We start from the raw sequence: 21,276 nt of genomic DNA on the forward strand, positions 1-21,276 counted from the left end.
TCTCTGTGTGTATAAGTGAGTCTGTGGAAGTTCTTAAATTCATTTTTTCAAAACATGAATATCCAAATATTTTTCATGATGTGAGTATCACTACTTTTTAGATAATTTTTCTGTCCTTTAAAATAATTCTGAACACCATCAGTTACTTTTATTATAGATACACTCTCATAAACAAAAAGGAAGGCTCTTACATACTTGAGTATTGTTTTTCTTATGTTCAAATCACAAAATCATCCCACATACTGCAGAGTAACAAACCAGCCAACTCAAGCTGTACTGAAAACAGTTACAAAAGGCTTTTTAGATTAAATCAGGCCTGTTCCATTGTGTTGGACTGATCTTTTTGTTACATATTTAGATTTGGGGTTTTCGTTCTTTATTATTTGTCAGATTCTCCCTGTCAGTCATGCTGCCAGGTGGTCTAGTATGGGGGGAAATTAAGACTGTTTAGAAATCTGAAATTTTAAAAGTTGGTTTTCTTGGTTTTAGAGTTTCAAAAGTTTCAGACAAAAAGACATTCTTTGATGACTGAGGAAAGTAGTGGTTGGGGAAAATATTTAGTGCCATCTGTCTTTAACGTGTTTATAAAATTCCAGGCATGAGACATTAGACTGACAATTAAAATATTGTCATTACTTTGTGTCTCTTAAGTAAAAGCTTTGACAAAAGGTGTTTTCTCAGTATATTTTTTTAATTTGAGAGGTTGAAGTATACTGTATTACAATGTTTTTGTCTTGCTCTAAATTATGTGCTGAAAGTTGTAATCAAAACAAACATTTTTCTTCATGGAAAGTTGTCCATGAGAGAGAAGAGAAATATTTCCTCTTCAGCGCAGGAATTCCTGCTGAGCCCTCTCAGATCATAAACCAGTGGGAGTTGAGGGCTCCTGGCAGTTGGCACTCTGTGAATAGTACCCTTTATGCTCAGAGGCCTCAGCTACTGCCCAGGACAGAGCCTTGCGCTAGGAGAACTTGGGGAATTTGTATCAAATTCCGCATGCTCGAGTCAGCATGTTTGCACGTTGCTTTCACAGCTCTGTACATGTAATAAGTGCACTTTGCTTTCACAGCTATGTACATGTAATAAGTGATTTCAAAGTCTGGTTTGATAACATGGACTGTGCTATTGGATCTACAAATGTCTCAGGGTGTGTGGCATCCTGTATTAGAGACAGCTGCAGTCGTCAGATCACTTGTAAATTATTATTACATTTTATTAAAAGCAATTGTATCTCCCTTTCTCACTGTTTCATTCATTCAGCTGCACAGTGCCCCAATAATGTGAACCAAGACCACGCTCGTGGTCACATTGTACCTCGAAGATTTTCACAAGATAATGGCAACAGTACTACCATGTAGCCTGAAAGTTGTTTCTTTTCTGTCTTCATTTTCCTTTTTCATACAAGTAAAATGCAAATCCTGCTGTTTTCTTTGGCGATTTCTACTTGTTTGGTGGATATGAGTTAGTGTTATACAGGTATGATTTGCATTTAACTTTATGTAATTATTTCTTTGAAAAATACGTTATTTAGACCAGTCAGAATCTGACAAACACATCAATGCTCTTTCATTAGGTCCTTCTCTTTCTCCTACTCTCCACTGATAATTAAACAGTACTCTTTTTGACTCTCTGGAAAGATTATTGCTGTTTTCTATATACTGTATTGCTTTGATTTGTAAAAGTTTGTATTAGTTGATGTTTTTTTACCATCCATATTATGAATTTCATACACCTGTATGTGTGTGATTGAATATATAAAGCTTATTCTGTTCAAGATCAAAGTTTTGAGTTGACAGTAAAATCGTGACATATCTACCCTTAAATTCATTATTCAGTAAAATATATTGAATTTACTGGTTATACTGGATATATCTGTATGGATATTTGATAGGGAACATTAGGATCAGTGTTAAAGAAAATTTAAAGGAATTATGAGATGTGAGATTTGGCTTTTTTTTAAGAACCTGATGTACTTAAGTATCTCAGCTCTGATGTAGATTTCACACATCAGTTTTTCTGGTTTTGTTTTTTTCCTGGGAAGTTATTTCTTCTTCATTTTAAAACAGCTACATTTTAGAATTAAAGTATCTAAATCTTGGGAAGCTCTTTCTCTTTATGATAAGAATTAATTTTAAAGTATTTTGATATACTTTTTGTGCTTCCATGTTACATTTATTCCAGACTTGAGTGTTGAGTAACACTAATGAAATTCAGTAGCAATAGAGTGGTCATGCCTATGATTTCAGCGTTCAGTAAACTGAAGTATAGGGAACTGCTTTTGTTTATGTCCTACAGGAAGCCCATGACAAAGCCAGAATTCCCATTTGTGCACCTTGCAGCCTCTCTTTTTTTATTTTGTCAGATTGCGTTAATCAGGCACACAGCAATAGCTGCTGCAAGGAGAAAAACTCAATTTAATGTTTTTAATATTGAGTTATAGTTTAGTCCCATACAGTGAGCTCATTGCTGACCTGCATTCCACTTTTTATCCTCTAAACACTTTTTACTCTTTTCTATAGTTGCTTTTATTAGTTCAAACCATTTCTACAACTGAAAGCAAATTACAGTGGTTTGAGTTATTTCTCAGTACTACTTACTGGACAACTTTATGCACAATTAAGAGCAATTATTTCTTTTCACTGTATTGCTAATGAGAGGCACATTTCCTGAAGTTCTTTCTTCCACCCGAATTTTATTCTGAGCCGAAGTACTTTCATTCTCTTGATTTCATCTGTTTTTAAGCTATATCCAGTGATTTAAGGGAGCATTTCCAGGATGCTACACTGGGTGGCAGTGTTCTGCTTTGAAGGTTTTTGTTTAAACCCTTTTGCATGTTTTCTCCTCTGGCGTTACTTACTGTTGGAGCACTGCTCACAAACGAAGTTTCAGCATTCTATACAATTCAGGAATTGGTAGCATCACCACGGTACCAATGGAATCGGTAGCATCACCATCAGGATTTGCCATTAAAATCCTGATTTAAAGTCTGCAATCATGGCAGTGTTGATGCCATCCAAAACCTCTAGAAGCCACTTACTTAAGCTATATGAGCTCTTTGTTCAGGTGCGTATGTGGAATACTTGGCCTTTAGGTGCTCCTATCAAACAGGCCCTTCCTGACTGCACCTTACCTTGCAGAGAAGGCCCTTGGTGCTCACAGATAGACCCCTCCCAGGTCATGTCCCGGAGCAGGAAGCCAAGAACCAGCTCTTCCTTGTTTGGGAGTGATGTGACGTGGATCTCATCATGAGTTTGAAAGGTAAATTTGTTCTTACCTGTAAATGATGGTTCTGCTAGTTCACACTATGCCAATCCAGACTGCAGTCACCTTTCAGTCAGCAGATAAGTAAGACTTAACACTTCTCTAGTGCACTTTGAGTTTTTAAAAGCACTCTTCAAACACTCATTGATTAATCAGATGAGACAGAGGAGAGATGAAGGAAGATGACTGTCACAGCCCTGGTTTATCCAGGTCTTCCTGCTTCAAGAATATCCCTAATGAGTGAAGGAGATTAAGATAGTGCAGTGAAGCAGATGTGCTGTAAACCATCCCTCAGGACAGTATAGTTGTCTGACACTTCAGCAGTGATGCTGCGCAGGATGGCTTCCTTCTTGAAAGGGTGAGCCATATGGATTGGTGTAGGAGAACTAGCAGAACCAATGTTTTCACAGACAAGGACAAATTTAACTTTCTGCTATTTCCGTCTATACCAATCCACACTCTGGAAATGAAATTTCCATTTTAAGTTGATGTCAGGAGAAGTCTTTTGATATACTATTCTCACTGAATCAACAGAATAGACGAGCAGGCAATAAAATGTACTTCAGCGCAGGTGGATTAAGAAATTGGACAGCACTTTTATTTTGGATTGTTTGGCCTCATCTGTATCTCTATACAGGCAACAAGGTTTGCTAAAATATGCAGTTTGAAAAGTTTATTTCCCCAATTCAATTCAAAAACCTACACATGTCAATTTAGAGAGGGTAGTGATCACAGGATGGAACTTAAGTTGTATCTGCATATTTTGTGTGTGAAAATAAGCTGTCATCTTTTCAGTTGGATTTTTCTCTGGCTGCCAGTTGGCAGAAGAGAGCTCTGTGGTCTAGACTGGTGTAGATGGGACATAGCAGAACATGAGGAGACAAAGCTTCAAGAATAGAAACTGGCATACTTACATTTCCTTTAAGAGTTGAAACTAGTTTTAAGTTTTGTGTAACCTCAAATACTTCAACTAGTGAGGGATTTCCTTTTTTTTAAGATAAATTCAGCTTCTAGTGCTACTAATGGCAATTGCTGATTGCCAGCAAAATTCCAATATTGTAATTTTCAGTTATTCAGGATTAATCCAGATTTCTTCACTCGTAGCTTCTGTTCGTAGCAGTTGGAGGCTATTCCCACTGAGTGGTTCAGTTCTCTGGGTTTGCAAAGAGCTTTGTAAATGAGACACAGTGCAGAGCCAGAGGATCCCTCCTTCAGTTGTCCCAGTGATAGCTGGGTAATCTCTGAACAGATAAGAATTTGTCTTTCTCAGAATTGATGTGACTGTTGTTGTAAAACACCCAAAATATGAATCTCTCTCTCCTGGGTAGTCTCAAGTTTATTGCACACTGAGAAATTTTGTAGCTTGTTACCAATATAACTTCAGTTGAGTTACTGTTAAGAATTTAGGTTCTTCGGTTCTGTGCATTTCTGGTATCTACAATACCATCTTTGACTGATATTTCATTATGCTCTGTTCTACAAAATGTTCTTCTGGAGATAACAAACTAAATGTAATTTCTATCACCAGCTTCTGCAAACCCTTACGAGTCCATCAGGTGGATATTCTTTCTTGTTCCTAACATATTCCTCACATGGGACAGTGTGGGGGATCTTGCTGTGCCTTTCCTTCTGATGTTCATTAAAAAGGTGCCACTCAGAGCCTTCTGTTCTTTTTGTCTGCTCCATGGAGTGATCACTTGCAGGTGGTGTGAAAGCTTGTTCCTCTGAGAGGATGTGAAGCAGTGGGTGATGAACCCTACCATAATAAATCATCAGAATAGAATAAAGAAATTATTTTTAGGCATTCTTCCAGAAGCATGCCTGACTTGCAGAATTTAAAGGTTTTGTTGTCTGTGCTACAGGTACCATGATTTTCTTGCAAGTAGAATTGCATAGTGATTTCCACCATTCTTACTAACATCAGTAATTTATTTCCAACTGAAATATCATAGAATAAAACTGACCTTTGGGAATGTACAATTTGTGCTTAACTGCTATTTAAACTTGGAATGCTATAGCTTTTTTTCAGTAAATACACAGGAATAATTGGATACAATTTCAGTATTACGCATAGTTGTCAAATCAAAACAAAAGTAGGTTCTTGTAGAAACAGTGGTTTCTAACCATATGTTTGTTATATGTGTATTCAGTGTTTTGTCTTTTTAAGTTGCTTGTAGAACACGGAGATAACAAAAAATTACTATTTTCACATGGTGAGCTGATGACTTTTTAACCCCAACCTTGACAGGCACCCATGGGGACTTGCTGGGGTGATATTGCAGAAGGAGTGCGAGTGGAGGTTCCAAACACTGACTGCAGCCTACCTACCAAAGTCTTCTGGATAGCTGGAATTGTAAAATTAGCAGGTAAATGTGTTTCAGTTGAAATTAAAATAATCAAAAGAACTTTGTGAAAAGATAAGTACTTTAGTCAGCGATCACCTGGTGAGAGAAATGCTGACATTGGTCAGGTTGGCAGAGCTGTGTCTGTAGATTATACATTGTAGTGCTGTCACTGCTCTACACTGGCTGCTGTGATGCTTGAGAATGTCTTTCCTTGGTTTTTGATTTTTTTAATATTGCCTCAGAGTGCAGTAAGACTAGTGCAGAGCAGAAAGGAGACGTGCTATAAGACCTGTCAAGAAGCCTCATTATACAAATCACTGGTGAAAAGTTAGAAATTCAAGGTTACAGATCTAAGATACGAAAAAGCAGATACTGTGCATAATTAATTTTGTCCTCTTTTGTGCAATTTCTAAAGGTTTATAGTTCCAGAATTTTAATATTATATAAATTGATTTACATGATAATACACGCACATTTATCAAAGTAATCAATTCTGTGCATTAATAGCATCCAGAAATGTGCCAAAAAACCCCAACTTGCTATTAAAAATTACATTTAGAAAATCAATATAATGTATATGATGATTGGTCAAAAAATATTCAAACATGTTTAATAATCTTTTTTCATTCTTGTATATTTTTAAATGCTTTCTTTCAGGCTACAATGCCCTGCTGAGATATGAAGGATTTGAAAATGATTCAAGTCTTGACTTCTGGTGCAACATTTGTGGGTCTGACATCCACCCAGTTGGTTGGTGTGCAACCAGTGGGAAGCCCTTAGTTCCTCCTCGCAGTATGTAAATAGTAGTCTTACTGATTTCAAAGTCTCTTTATTAAACTAAATTTGCTCATGATCCAGATAGCAAAATGTTCTTTTGCCATAACTTTTTCAACAGTTATGAATTAATAATTTTAACTTTTGACTGATGCTGTTTTTCTTGGAGTAGCCCATCTGATGTGACTCAAATCTTTTAAGACTGGGGTGGCAGCAGTTAGCTAATCAGTTATGGGAATATGCACTTATTTTATTTATACTTTGGTATTAAGTTGTTCACCCTGGCCTATTAACTTAATCTTGGATAGCATTCATTCTCTAAAGAGGCTTTTTGTCATTATTGTCATCTAGGCCTTTTAATAGTCATCTGGGATTTCTTCTTTATGTATTCCAGACTCTAATATTAGTTTCTAATGGGCACAATTAAAAATCAGTGGCTTATTTCTTCCCCTTCATTTGCAACAGGCATCCAACACAAATACACAAACTGGAAAGCTTTTCTAGTGAAACGACTTACTGGTGCCAAAACACTTCCTCCTGACTTTTCTCAGAAGGTAAGGCTGATCCAGTATCAATGATGTTCTGTAAAGAAAACTGCAGCACAGTGTGAAGAACTGAAATATTTTACAGTGGCACATTAGCTTCTCTTGCAGGGAAGGAGGTACAGTAATTTCTTCTCTTAGACACAGTTTTCCTTGGAATCCCTTCTCCAGTTATGTCCACACTTGTCAGTATGTATTTGGTAAACTTTGCTCTAGAAAGAATAGCTGTCTGTAAAAACTAGTTGGTCTATTTTAATTTTAAAATATCCCATTTTAAAAAATCCACAGAAAACCCAGAAGTGCTCATGAGTTACCTTGTGATACTAAGAAAAATTAAAACTGATTTTTCTAATTCAGGAATTATTTGTTTCATGAACTGAACAGAATATGTTAATATAGCATGGATGTAGAAGGAATGAAGATCACAGTTTTAAATCTTAGTATTTTTTTCCTGCTCTGGACTAGGTTTCTTCCTGTCTTAGTCATGCCTTCAGGTGTGGCAGCTGCTGTGTGGTGTGCTGGAAGTTTACTCGCCAATATTGTGAGATGATGGTGTATATAGTTCTTAGTGGAAATATGCAAGCTTAATTCATTGTTTCACACTACATGTAATGTTTTAAAACCAACCAAAATGCCTTTCTGCAGTTGTTAATTTTTATTTTACAATTGCCTCACTTGGAAGCCAAATTAAATTGGCAAGATCTCAGTCCTTTGGAGAGGTGGTAATGAAAATGGCAAGTGACAGATACTGCTTTTTAATACAGTCTGTTTTCACAGAGCAGATTAACATCTATTTCTTTTGTGTATTTCAAAGAAATACTTTTGTAAATGGCCAGCTTTAATTATGTTGAAGATTTGTTTTCCATGCCTTAAAACAAAGTATTTTAATCCTGTTCTTAAAATGCTGTATTTTGAGTGGATGACACAGCAAGAGCAAAAAATCTTGAGGTTTTTCTTGTTAAAGTTGTTTCTCAAGGCAACTTCAGCCATTGTTAACAACTGGACAAGCTTTCATTATGTCAATTGAAAATTCCTTGAATTTATGTGAGAATTGTATCTCCTCTTAAGGGATGACCTTGAAACAATTAAGGCATTGTAGGATCTGTTCTTAGTTTTCTGAAATATTTTGTTACAATGAAATAGAAGACAAATAAGTTGTGTCATTTCTCTGGCATGATTAACGAGTACTTCAATTAAATGAAGTGTGTCAATACTGTGCTTTAAAAGACGGGAAATGGAAAAACAGAAGATATTGTTACAGAATGTATGTTTTGTGTTGTTTCAAGGTGTCTGAGAGTATGCAGTACCCATTCAAAACTTCCATGAGGGTAGAAGTAGTGGACAAGACGCACCTCTGCCGGACAAGAGTGGCAGTGGTGGATAGTGTTGTTGGGGGCCGCCTGAGATTGGTGTATGAAGAGAGTGAGGACAAAACTGATGACTTCTGGTGCCATATGTACAGCCCACTCATTCATCATATTGGCTGGTCTCGAAGTATAGGACACAGGTTCAAAAGATCTGGTAAGTTTGGTTTGGGTTAGAGGTGTAGGTAGTGGTAGGTAGTGGTTGTAGAGGTGTAGGTTGTAGGTAGTGTTGGCTGGGAGGAGTCTGGCTTTAGCAGTTCTGTTGCTTTATACAATTAGTCAAACTACCTTGAATAATGGTACTTGAGAATGTTATGTAATGTGGCCCAGGGGTTTTACCAATTTTATGACACTCAGGAATTTTAGTTAAAATTGCAATTAACATATTATACAGCAGTGGAAAAGCCAGAATAACCTTTAGTGTTTAGAAGATTCAGTGATAAAGAGAGGTCTGCAAACTAAAGGTAGAAAAACCTTTAACTGCACAATTCAAGCATGATAGACTTCACTTTTCATGTTGATACCTGGAATTACAGCCCTACTCCACAAACTCCTAGTTTCTTCACATCTAACTCCTTCTTTCTACAATGCAATGTGGACACGTATCCTAGTAGAAACAGAATTTCTATTTACTGGCGAGTTTAAAGACTGTCTAATATTTTATAATTGCAGTATTTACATGATTTAGAGGGCATTCGGGAATGGGCTGGGAAAATGAAGTGACAGTGTGATAGAGGGGACATAGTTAAGGCCTTTGCTAAGTAAAATACAAAAGCAATTGTAATTTGAAATAGTTCAGACTTCTAAACAAACAAAAAGAAAGTGTGGGTTTTTTATTATTTCTCTGTTCCTTTGAGCTGGTATCCCTTGTAAGAGACAGAATTTCTGTAAAGCATTCCAAAAGGCTTCCCTTCAGGAAAAGGCCTTCAGTTTTCCTAACGCTTCAACTTTCTCTGAAGCCATTTATAAATAGACACACACACACATGCATTTAAAGTGATTATATGTAATTATATAAAAATATATATAAATGTAATTTTCTGTCATAGCATAGTGCAAAGTAATTTAAACCTGCCCATTTTTTGCAAAAACTTCTATGTTACACTTTCTTCAATTTTGTGACATAATCAAATGGTCTTCTAAATACTGGATATTGGGGGTTTTTTTCCATAAATTATGTTTGTTTTATAGAGGCAGTTCAGGTTGAAGTCAGCAAGGAAAATGGAAGGATTATGTCCTCCGACTTTTTGTGGTAGTGTTACTAATAAACTGTGGGCCTCCCAACACCAGTGATTGTGTGGTATTGGTTAACATGTTCAGAAAAACATATTGTGTGCTCTGTGAACAAAACTTCTGAACAATATTATAGTATTATTATTATTATTTCTTGTAGATATTACAAAGAAACAGGACGGACATTTTGATGCACCCCCACACTTATTTATGAAGGTGAGTTGAGTAGCTAGAACACTCTTGGCAGAGTTGATTGAGGACCTTCAGTTCCTGTTGTGTGTAAACCAGACCTGAAACTCTATTTACATCCTGGCCCAGCACAAGTGTTTCTGCTTGTGTTATCCAATCTGATCTCCTTGATATAAGCAGACGTGGTAGAACAGTTATTTCAGTCTGTTGCTTTGGCAGTGTGGGGGTATGTTTTATTCCAGGCTCATTAAATTCTTAGTTTCTGCTGCTGTTCTGTGATTCTTTAGGTGAAAGAGGTTGATGCAGCTGGAGAGTGGTTTAAAGAAGGAATGAAATTGGAAGCTATAGACCCCCTAAACCTTTCAGCAATATGTGTGGCAACTATCAGAAAGGTAAGAAAGCAAATGTGCGTTTTGGGGAGGTGAAGAGGAATCCTTTTCCCCTAACCTTTATTCAGGCTTGAAACAAGAAGCTCAAAACCAAAATTAGGAGAGTTCATTTGCACAGTGAATAGGGTATGTTTGTCAATTGTTCATATACAACCGCTATGAAAATGTGCTTATGTAAATTTGACTTTAAGCTCTGGAAATTCAGCCTTACCTTTAGTTAGAATGTATTCGTGAGAGGAATTTACAGGAAAATGTTCTGCTAATTATACCAAGTGTTTTGCAGCTATTCAAAACCAGATCTCATCTTGCTGACTTGCAGAAGTTTATGAAGAACTTTTAAGGCTGTCCTTCTTTCTTAGTTTGATTGAAAGGGAAGCAATCCATGTGAAATCTGCTTTAAAAGAGAAAATGTAAAAAGCAGCTTAGCTGAATTGTTTAACCTTTCCAGTGAGGAGAATTGTTATGATTTTGAGTAATGGCGTACTGAATATCCTTGCAAGCTGAGGAATAGACTCAGTTATAAAGCTTTAGAAATAGGGCTGTTGTTCACAAGAAAAATAAACTAGAGATAAGAAAAAGGGAATGTTCATCTCATAACTTTGCAGTTATCAAGATACATGGAACAGTTGTATTCACAGTCCTAGAGACAGATATGATTTGGAGGGTTTTTGTTATAATTGTCTATCCTTCTAAGTGTGCTTCCATTATTATTGAATTGCTTTCGCTCTTGAAACGTGGCATGCTTTCTTTCTCGCTTTCTCACCCAGCTGAAGGTATTTAATGTGAAATTTTGTTTCTCTTTACCAAGGTATTAGCAGATGGCTATCTTATGATTGGGATTGATGGCTCAGAAGCAGCAGATGGGTCTGATTGGTTTTGTTACCATGCCACTTCCCCTTCTATTTTCCCTGTTGGTTTCTGTGAAATTAACATGATTGAACTAACTCCGCCCAGAGGTACAGGTAGCATTCTGACACCTTTTATTGTTAATACTGCTCAGTGATTCTGTATGTGCCATATGCTTTGTTTCTTAACTTGGCCTACAAAATTCAGGTCACTTCTTAGGATTTTCTCAAGTCTGAAACAAATACAACAGCTTTACTTCCAAGTAATCTAAACCAGAGGTCACCAGCTTTTCATTTAGAAAAAGTTAGATTGGTTATTGGCTGAAATAATTTGCATTTGCTGTCAGAAATTAATTGAAGATTCCACTAAGTCAGTGGAAAGTGTGGGAGTCACTAAAAGGGCTCTTCAGAAAGTGTCACTGGTTAGGAAGTCCTGCCCACCAAAACATTAAGAAACACTGTAAAGAATCTCAGGCTAATTCACAATGAGACAAATTTTGGAAGGCTATACACAAACTTGAGCTTTAGGACTGTACAGTAAATAAACCCCTCTGTGAGGAAAAGCTTTCTGTTCACAAGCACATGTGTCTACAGAAGACTTTGCCTCCCTTTCCCCATTTTTTGCCTTGGTCTGGTACATTTTAAGAGGATCATAGCTGTATAACAGCTGACAGATTACAATGATTTTCTATGGCTTTCTCCCTCCATTCTCATTCTTGCAGACTTCTACTTGTATTTAATGAAATATTTTACTAGGTAATAACTACAGTGTAATGCAACATGAAGAAAATAATTTCATACCATTTTTGTCGTACAGTGACAGCTCTCACCTTAGAGTGTGTGGAAAGTGCAGTTATACAGATTTAGGGAGTTTTTTTCAGTCAGCTCATTTAGTAAATTTATTGCCTAGAAATTCATGGGCACCAGCATCCCTCAAATCTGAGGTGCAGAGACTCTTGCAAGAGAAGTTTTTATGGGAGAAAATGCTTCTATATCAATAGGTATCAATCAATTTAGAAATACATCTATGAAACTGATGAGATGGAATAGGAGAAAAACTTGCCTTTGGTTTCACTCTTGAAACACTGCTTTCAAAATGTGGATTTTGTTGTTAGCACATTTATGATACTTATAGTGTTTCTTGTATGATGGCAAGCTAATTCTTTACGTCCATGTACATTTTCCCCTTTATTGCAGTTTTTCCTAAGTGCTGTGTCATCAGTGAGAGGTGATTATAAATCACACATGCAATAATGTAAAAGTAATTTGGAAGAGAAATTACTAGCAGTAAAATACAGACCATAATGCGCATTAGCAGTTTTAATAGGACCGAAGTGATCAAAGCTCCTTAGCTCCAATGAGGAGGGTACTTTGCTTTCCAAATTATGGGCTGGAAAATGGACAGCTTTTTAATTCTGCCTGATCTGACAAGGCCCATGTGCACATTTCCTGGGTGTGATGAACTTGAGTACAAATATATTGGTGTAGCAGAGGAATGTTACATTGAGAAGAAAAACATTATTATGCAGAACTGATACAGTATTGCCATTATTAATTAACTCTCTAGCTGCATCTATTCATGGATAGATTCCATAGCCACTGTGAGCACTCTTATTCAAGTTGCATTTAGTATTGTGGATAGCTTCAGTTGGCTGTGAAATCATTGGACTTTACAAAGCTTATTCCTCTCAAACTTCTTCATCCCATGCTGAAATCAGTAGAAGATGAAGATGCTTAGGCATCTTGAGGGATGGGATTGGATTTTGGGCTGTGGGTACTGAGTGGCAGCCCTCTATCCCCATAGAAGTGAGATGCAGACCTCTCCTGTAGCTCCCACACCATGCCCGCTGCACTGCAGATTTTCAGTGTCCACCACTGCACACTGATGCAGAGAAATCCTCCAGGCTATTGTTCCTCCAGCTAGAACTAGAGAATTATTAGTTTAAAGCGGTTGTTAAAATTGCTCAAAGGAAAAGATATTCCTGTGTTTTATGCATATTCAGTAGCAGATACATATCTTTTTGAGAGATTATTTTCTTCCCTTTATAATAGCTTTAAAAAATCCTCTAATTTTCCATATTACATATTCCTGCTATTTTTACCCTTAATAAACTTTTAAAATATCCATGTTTATTCTTACTATTCTGTTCCTGACAATTTAAGTGTTTCAATAGTGGAGCTATTTCCCCACAGGGAAGAAACTGGATATTCTCAATTCCATGATCTGTTCTGGGTCATTTGTGTAGGGCATTTGTTGAGATAAGAATCTGCATGGACAAAAAACTTCCAGTTTAAGTGATTAATCTTAACTGAATGATATCTTTTACATTACCCAGTGCTTCATCCTTGTTAGTTGCAAATGGGCAATGTCTAGGTGTCTTTTTGTCCCTTAGATCAAAGTTCAGAGAGTGGAGGTTTCTGCTACTGATATTTGACCTTTGTTGTTTTTTTAGCTGTAGCACACTCACTGTGTGCTATTTTTGCTGTTGTTCTTACATGTGAAATTTGCAGTTGATGTATGAAAATGTTGTTTAAAATTCACAGGTTATGCAAAACTCCCTTTTAAATGGTTTGACTACCTCAGGGAAACTGACTCAATAGCTGCACCAGTAAAGCTCTTCAATAAGGTAATGAAATTATACGTGTTTGTACTGGAATTAGTGTTTTCCTTACATTTTTGCATAGTGCATGGGATAGACCCATTTGTTAAACACAGCTTTGAAAAGCTAAAACTTTTAGAGATAAGAACCGTTTGAGTAAACAAATGTTGGTATCTCTGAAATGTTAAACAGCTGCAGAGGTCCAGGAAACTTCATCAATGATACTTGTTTTTTTTTCTATATTAAGTGGATTGAAATCCCTGTTTCAGCACTGTGCTTAAACTATCTTGATGAATGTCTGTTTACTGATGTTTACTTTCTTTGCTTCCCCAGGAAGTTCCAAACCATGGGTTTCATGTTGGCATGAAACTGGAAGCAGTAGATCTGATGGAGCCTCGCCTGGTGTGTGTGGCCACAGTAACACGCATTATTCACCGGCTTCTGAGGATACACTTTGATGGGTGGGAAGATGAATATGATCAGTGGGTGGATTGTGAGTCCCCAGATCTGTATCCTGTGGGATGGTGTCAGCTCACTGGATACCAGCTCCAGCCTCCAGCGCCACAGTGTGAGTCCTGCTTTGTCAATAATGAAAATGAATTTAATGGGGACTCATTTTACTAACCTTTTCCAGTTAGGTCCCTAGGCGTAACAAAAATAGAAAAAACTCTGGCTAATGCCTGGAAGTTCTAATTGACAGTTCTAATCTTTCCCACTTTGATTTCTAAAGTACTTCTGAGTGTTTTTTACTATTTTTCAATGCTAGAAGGTGCTGATGCCGGGAAAAAGCCTCTTGTCAGTTCTGGAGGAGCTCGCTGAGAATTAATATTGCTTTAAGACTGCCAGTGTGTCTGTTTCACCTCCTAAATTAGTGGAACTCAGCCTGTGCAGAAGCTGTATGTAATTTGTTACATCACAACTTGTCCTTGTCAGATCAAGTGAAAATAACTGATGATATGCATTTCAAAAACAGTTTTTTAATATGAGGGTAATGAGCGTGTTCTTGTTAAGTAGTTTAATGCAAATTGATTTTCCACAGTAAATTTCTGTCTTTGTTCAGTCACTAAGGAAAAATTCTTAAACTGTGTAACAGCTTTGACACATTTTAAAGTGGGGTTGTTTTTTTTTTTAATGAGCATAAATTTTGAATTCTTCATTTTTGCAGCATCAAGAGATAGCCAGTCAAGTTCGTCCAAACAGAAGAAAAAAGCTAAATCACAACAGTACAAAGGACATAAGAAAAGTGGGTGACAAAATAGTGTTTGCAGTTTACCTGATGCTTTAAAGTTTGTGGTCTCTACCTAAGTCCCTGTTCTATTTGGAAATTTTCATGTTTTATGCACATGTCTAAACAGGTGTTATGCTTAAAGGTGCAGTATGCCACAAAAAGAACTTTTTCATTGAGAATAATCATTTTTATAGTTTGTGATAGGGTAGATGTTGCTAATAGTAATAATCTATTAATTGTAGATGGACAATGGTTAAAATAATTTTGTATTCTGACATAATTTCAGTTAAATAATACATTTGCTGTGTACTATATTGGTAGTTGTACTGCCTTGTACAAAATACTCAGGTATCAACACACTTTTTCCTCTGCTCTCTGTAACACAGGTAAAGGAATAAGAGCCAAGTCACTGGGATCAGAAAGAATGAGGTGTAGAAAATGTAAATAATCATCCAACTGGCTTCTCTTTGAAACAAAAAAAATACTTATTTGCCAGTTTTTTTGGTTTAGGCATTTATGTAAATTAAGCTTTTGTATTATTACTTTCAGCAACAAACAGCATTGCTGTATGTGGCTGTTCTTGTCACAGTAAAACACAGTAATGACATTTTTAAGAATCTGCAGTGTTCAGGTACTTTCCACAGTAATTGGTTCCCTTTGAATCAAGTTGTCAAAATGTAAAATTAGCTTGCTTAATTTAGTTCTGTTTCCAGAGTGTTTCGTTGTAGTATCAAACTAATGTGAGGAATTAAAACCTTGTCTTCCTGGTGAGTTTGTGAATGGATCTATTAAGGCCAGTTGGAACCTTCTTCCCCAGTCATTGAGAATACAACCTATGCTGTGTTGACCTTTAGGGATGAAAAGAAGTTGGCTGGTGAGTGTCACAGATAGAACAGGTGTCTCAGAAGTTCTTAGAAATTCCTGTTAAGTGCCTCAAACATTGCACTGGTTTTCTTTTCGATGTTGGAGGAAGTAAACAGTAAAATCCAGATTCTTTTTGGAAAGCAGTATTTTTACAATAGAATTCAGGTACTGGAAAACTCCTGATTTGAGAATATCTGGGGAAAGCTGTGAATGCTGTTGCTTTAAGCTGGGGAAATATGGCTTTATGGTTAATTACCTTTGTGTAAGACCTGGTTTTGGATAACTCTACACTATCTGTGCAGATTTTGTTTAGCAAGCTGTTCTAGACCATCATTCTCCTTACCTTATCCCTTTCCTAATACCTCTGCTACCTGTCTTACAGTAAGTGTGACCCAAACCTGGAAAATTAATCTATCTTAATTAGTGCCATAGGAAGCTTTAGTCTAGCTTTAGAAAATTTAGTCTAGGGAAGTTTCTTCTTCACTTCTATGTAACCTAAGGTAAATGTTGCCTGTGGAAGCAAAGAAAACTTCTGATTGTGTTCTGGACTGTTTGCTGAATACTAAGAAATCCTCTTAACACCAGAAGATGAGAGAATAACATCATGAACAGTTAGAGCCAGCTGCCTTGTGTATGGGTTGTTTCTAAATAAGTTATGGCAATCGAAGTGGTGAGTCATTGGAAATAACACAAAAATGTCTTCTGAAGCTTTTCCTTGTTCAGGACTTGTAAATAAAATAGAAAGTTATTTTGTAAATTATTTCAGTCACAAAACCATATAATGCAGCCATGATGTTTTTATGGTACCATGTAAAGTCACCACAGATGATTAACAAAAAACTCTGTGTCTTACATTAGTTTAGTTTGAGCAGAGCAGGGTTATTTCCACACATTTTTCTCATGTGCTGACAACACAGCCCAGGATGTCATGGATGTCATTGAGCCTTTTTGCTGTGTGTAACGATGCAGATTTCTGCTACAGTGTCCCCTCCTTCCTGGGGGAACTGGGAGTGGACATGTTCACTGGGAAGCAGAACTGATTGCATCATAAACCTTTGGGAATGCTTTTGGGGATATTTGAGAATCTCCCCCAATTCCCTTTCTGACACTGTTTCTTTCAGTGAGTATGGTTTTGCCTGCTGCTCAGAAGGCTGTGCAGGTGACTTCTTGAAAGGTAACATGCCAGCATGCTGGGACAGTTAATTAATAATGAAGGATGTGATATTTGCTGGTATTGTCTGCTTCCTCTTGGGTGTGTATATCAGAATAAGGTTACTGAAATGATAATCTGACCTCTAGATTTTCAAGGTTGGAATTCTGTAGACACCATTCTGCCTCATTGATGTCTCTATAAGGCTATCCTGAAGGTGTCTTATAAGAAGAATATTTAAGCAGGGTGGTATCTTTAAATATGCTTAATCAGTTACCTTTTCAGGGCTGTCTGACAATGCTGATAGGACTGAAGTATCAGCAGCCACAGTTTTGATGTAGCTGAAAGCATGGATTTGTGCTACAGGTCTTGTACCCTCAATACAGATCTTGTACCCTCAGAGAGCATGCCTTGAGCACAGAATAGGAGCATCTTAGTGATAAAGGAGAAACATGGTAATTTGTATGGGAAATGTTCTAATAACACTTTTTCATGAATGCAGTGTTTAATAATTCAAGGGCATTTTAGAAGTTTTTTTGCTACGCAGTAGCAATACAATAATTTGTATTTATGGGTAAAATGGTAAATACCATTCTAAGGGAATTAAGAGCATGTATTTTTAGCGGTGATAAACTTTGGAGAGGATTATTTCCCCAGAAGCATCCTTCTGTCTCTTAGGCACACTCACTGAAACACCTGCAGCCTGAAACTGAGCCAAGTGTCTTGGGTGTCCAGGCAGAGGAATGTGTATGACTGTGCAATGTAACTGCAGCAGAAGTAATTCACAGCATTTGTATTTCATTGATTGAGCATGAAATAAGTGGTTCATGGTATTAAGCAATGCCCTTGAAGTCCTACCCATAGCCTGTAGAATTCAGGGACTACAATGTGGCTGTTGAGAACAATATTCCCAGTAATAACAAAATGTGCCATTGTACAGGCCCTGGTTTTTGAGAATGGGTGAATATCAGTCAGAGCCATTTCTCAGTGAACAGTCAGAGTTTCCTGATGCAGTTTAACTTGAGCATTTATTTTAGTTTGACTTGATGTTTAGAGAGGAAGGCACCTGCTGGAAAGAAACCTGTCAGTTTGTCCAGGCCACCCATGGCAGGTGAGGTGCAAAGGAGCTTCTCTGGGGACAATGAGTTGATTCCTCCTCCATACCAAGCCCTTCCAGCACAGACAGCCTCTGAGGCCTTCCAGCCTCCCAGGAATAGCCAGGAGTTCAATCCCAGCCTCCAAACAGGTAGCTGGTCACAGCAGTGTTTCACTGCAGAGTGGGAAGCTAAGGTCTAGGGTGTCATGTGCTGACTCATCCAATCTTTCTTTTTTCCCTTTTTTTTCCTTTGAATTTCATTTGGTTTAATTTTTTCTGCTAGAGAGCTTTTCATTCTTGCTGATGCACCATGTTACTGAATTAATCATAGCAGAGGGTTGCAGCTGGTTTAGAATTTCAGAGAAAGAAGGTTGTGGTGTGGGTTACTGAGAATCCCGGAGGGCCCTGCGAATTGTTAAGATACAAAAAATGCGCCCTATAAAACTGAATGGTAATGTGGATCTGGGAATATTGGATGTAAGTAGGTTATTATTGTGTATTATCCTTTGCAGAGAAAATAACCATATGCTGTAAATAAAAATTTTTGTCTTTGTATCAGAAAAAGGCAGTTATCTGGGAAAATATCTTTAGAAAATGTTATTTGAAATTTTGTGGATTACTAAGAAAATATATTTGAAGCAGTGTAATTGTTCATCTGTATGAGTGAGCAGAGGAAAAACTCTTGAAAATTAATTGGTAATATTGAAGTCGATTAAAATTTTGAACTTCTTTATGTATAGTTTACATAATGTAATCAATCTTCAATTATACAAATGCACTGGTAGTTTTTCTCTTCCCTTTTCCTCATATCTCTGGCAATGTAATGCAGCAAATTATTGCTAACAAATATATTGTAGCAATAGGAGCTGTCAGACAGACTGGATGATGTTCTCCCTGCAGGACAGTTGCCAGGTTGATAGATTTAGCTTCAGATTTGCTTGATTACTCCCTTAATCTTGTCTGAGTCTGCGCAGGCTGCCATGTCAGCACGCTGTACTGACTGGAATGCATCCAGAACAGTTTCTCCTGTCCATGTGTTATCCATTAACAGACTGGGAGAAATGGAACCCAAATGCCACCTTTAGACCCTGAGGAAAACCTTACTCTCTTCTGCACACCTCTCAACACTTCTGAAGGAACTCTTTAGTTTCACTTCATGTTCCTGCTGCTGTGTACATGCCATGTTTAACAGAGCCTTTGATGCTAAAGAGAAGCCTTGCTTACAGGAGAGTGTTCCGGAGCATCTATTTCTTCCCAAATGTTCTTTTGTGCTAAATCTATATCTGCATTGCATTTCCTTAGTGCAAAGACATACACAGTCTGAATTTCTGTATCATTAGATTTCAAAGTTCCTATGAAACACTTGTGTTCCTTGGTTTCTGATACTCAGTGATCAGTTGAGGGGATGATTATGATTAATTGAGGGGAACTTTTCAACACTGAATTGTGGTAAGGCTGGAGAAAATTAATTTTGTTTGTGGTGTGGTTAGCCTTGTCATTGTCCAAAGATAGATATATATCTCTATATAGGTAGATATAGATTGAAACCAGCAAGACCATACCTTTTCAGTCTCTGGGAAGGAGGCATCACATTGATACCATCTAATCAATTAAAGCACATTTGAGATTGGCCAGAACTCATTAATTATGTGCATATCCTCAGCATCATTCATGCAGTAGGTGTAGAACATATGCAGACACAGTGCATGGGATGTTTTGCATGGCTTTGAATGGAATCAGTGGAAGATGAGTAACAAAACAGCATCTGTTCTGAAACTTCTTGTCCATGGGAGATCTCAGTAAGGGTTCAAACCCAATTCTTTCCCCTTTTGTATCATCACGAGCACGGGAGAAAGGTTCAGCTCTTCACATTGGTTTGTATGATGTGGTTTTGCTCTCTAGCAAATGCCTGGTTCTTTGAGTACTTTGCATCTTTCAGTCTGAAATGATCTCTTGAGCACTGAAATTCACCTGTTGGACTGCTTCATTTTTAAAAAGGATGTACAGCCAGTCTTGCAGAAGAAGAGACTGTTCCCAGAGATTCACCCAATTGTGAAACATATTGCTCTATTTGTACTGGTTTTGGGAGGTTTGAATGTCATGGCATCAGACAGTGTGTCTCTGAGTCCTGGCAAATCACTGAGACGATGTAAAAAGGAAGTACCTTGCCCAATCTGCACTCCTTTCCCTTCAGTTGGATGATTTAAATTAGTTTGCCTTTTTCTTCTTTCAAGCAATTTGGTGTGCAGCTGTAACTAAGCTTTTCTAATGAAGGATTGTAGCTAAAAGCCGTATAACATGAACAAATGAAGTAAGATATCATTAAATATCTAAGTGTTAGGACTTTGGTTCAAATGAGCCGGAGGCAATACAAATCATGGCAACTGCTGTTACTCCTGTACCTGCAGGAGCTTCCTGCTCAGGGGAGAGAAGGGAAACGACATGCATGGTGGGTTGGTTTGTATCCCTGACCTCTGTATAGCCTTTGCCTGAGGCATTGCAGCATAGTCAAGTAGCCAGTTGTGTGTCTTATCATTTAGACAGTACTTTGTTGCCCCCCCAGAGATCAGGAATCTTGGACAGAGTTGGCCATGATGCAGGGAAAAGTATTTGGGGGAAAAAAAATAAGGAAGGGGCTGTGGGTTCTGTAGGTGGGAGGAGGACTCTATTAAAGAAAGATGAGGAGAGCTTGCATTATGCTGCAGCAGCTTTTGACATCTTCTGCTATCTTAATTTTCAAATTTTATCTTTATTTAGCTCAACAGCTTATTTCAACATAGAATATTTTTAAAAGAATAATCAAACAGCTTATAACTTACTGCAAGGCAATCAGTAGCAGCAGGTTCTGGGTTGGGGTGTTTTCCTTTCACTGCATATTTTTGCATTTCATGACACATTGGCAAGGTATATAAACAATATATTGTTGAATAATTATAAACTTTGATACTTTTCTCATTCATTTGGTCATAGAGAATAATTCATTTTTGTATAATCAATCCTTTAATGTGGCTACTGCACCTTTAATGAATGTTTACCTTTTTTGTTTTCAGTGTGTGCTCATATTTTGATAATCATGTCTATTTGTTAGTGAAAGTGGAAAAGTAATTGTGACATTGCTATTCATAATATCTTTCTCCTAATCCCATTTCTTTTTAATTTTGAGAAGAAAAGGGAAGATTAAAAGTACGAAAATAATTTTGTTTTAATGAAACTTACCTTCTGGGATTTTAAAATGGATTTCTCAATCCATTTTATTGATGGATTGAGAAATCTTTGTTAATATGTTTTGTTGTCTGACATAGACTGTTTGCAATAACTGTTTGTGAAGTAGTTTGAATTGTAGGTTAACTGTTGGCCATTTCCATTTTCACTTGCATAATGACTAAATAGGAAGCA

At 37.2% G+C, this 21,276-nt stretch overlaps 1 protein-coding gene across 16 annotated transcripts in view; it reads left to right on the forward strand.

Moving 5' to 3' along the window:
- MBTD1 (mbt domain containing 1) overlaps positions 1-21,276 on the forward strand; it is a 35,218-nt gene that overhangs the window by 9,765 nt on the left and 4,177 nt on the right. For 13 of the 16 annotated variants that reach the window (XR_010030429.1, XR_010030430.1, XM_063175508.1 and 10 more), the window contains 10 exons: positions 5,510-5,627; positions 6,264-6,398; positions 6,846-6,934; positions 8,209-8,443; positions 9,680-9,735; positions 9,996-10,100; positions 10,906-11,059; positions 13,487-13,569; positions 13,876-14,110; positions 14,708-14,785. Coding sequence is in view for 14 of the 16 variants with exons in the window: in XM_063175508.1 (XP_063031578.1) it covers positions 5,510-5,627; positions 6,264-6,398; positions 6,846-6,934; positions 8,209-8,443; positions 9,680-9,735; positions 9,996-10,100; positions 10,906-11,059; positions 13,487-13,569; positions 13,876-14,110; positions 14,708-14,785 (1,288 nt within the window). In the remaining 2 variants the exon portion in view is untranslated. The remainder of the gene's footprint in view (positions 1-5,509; positions 5,628-6,263; positions 6,399-6,845; positions 6,935-8,208; positions 8,444-9,679; positions 9,736-9,995; positions 10,101-10,905; positions 11,060-13,486; positions 13,570-13,875; positions 14,111-14,707; positions 14,786-21,276) is intronic. The other 3 variants (XM_063175512.1, XM_063175514.1, XM_063175516.1) reach the window with 1 other exon arrangement.

The sequence above is a fragment of the Melospiza melodia genome, chromosome 24 (genome assembly GCF_035770615.1).
Source record: "Melospiza melodia melodia isolate bMelMel2 chromosome 24, bMelMel2.pri, whole genome shotgun sequence".
Classification (NCBI taxonomy): Eukaryota; Metazoa; Chordata; class Aves; order Passeriformes; family Passerellidae; genus Melospiza; species Melospiza melodia.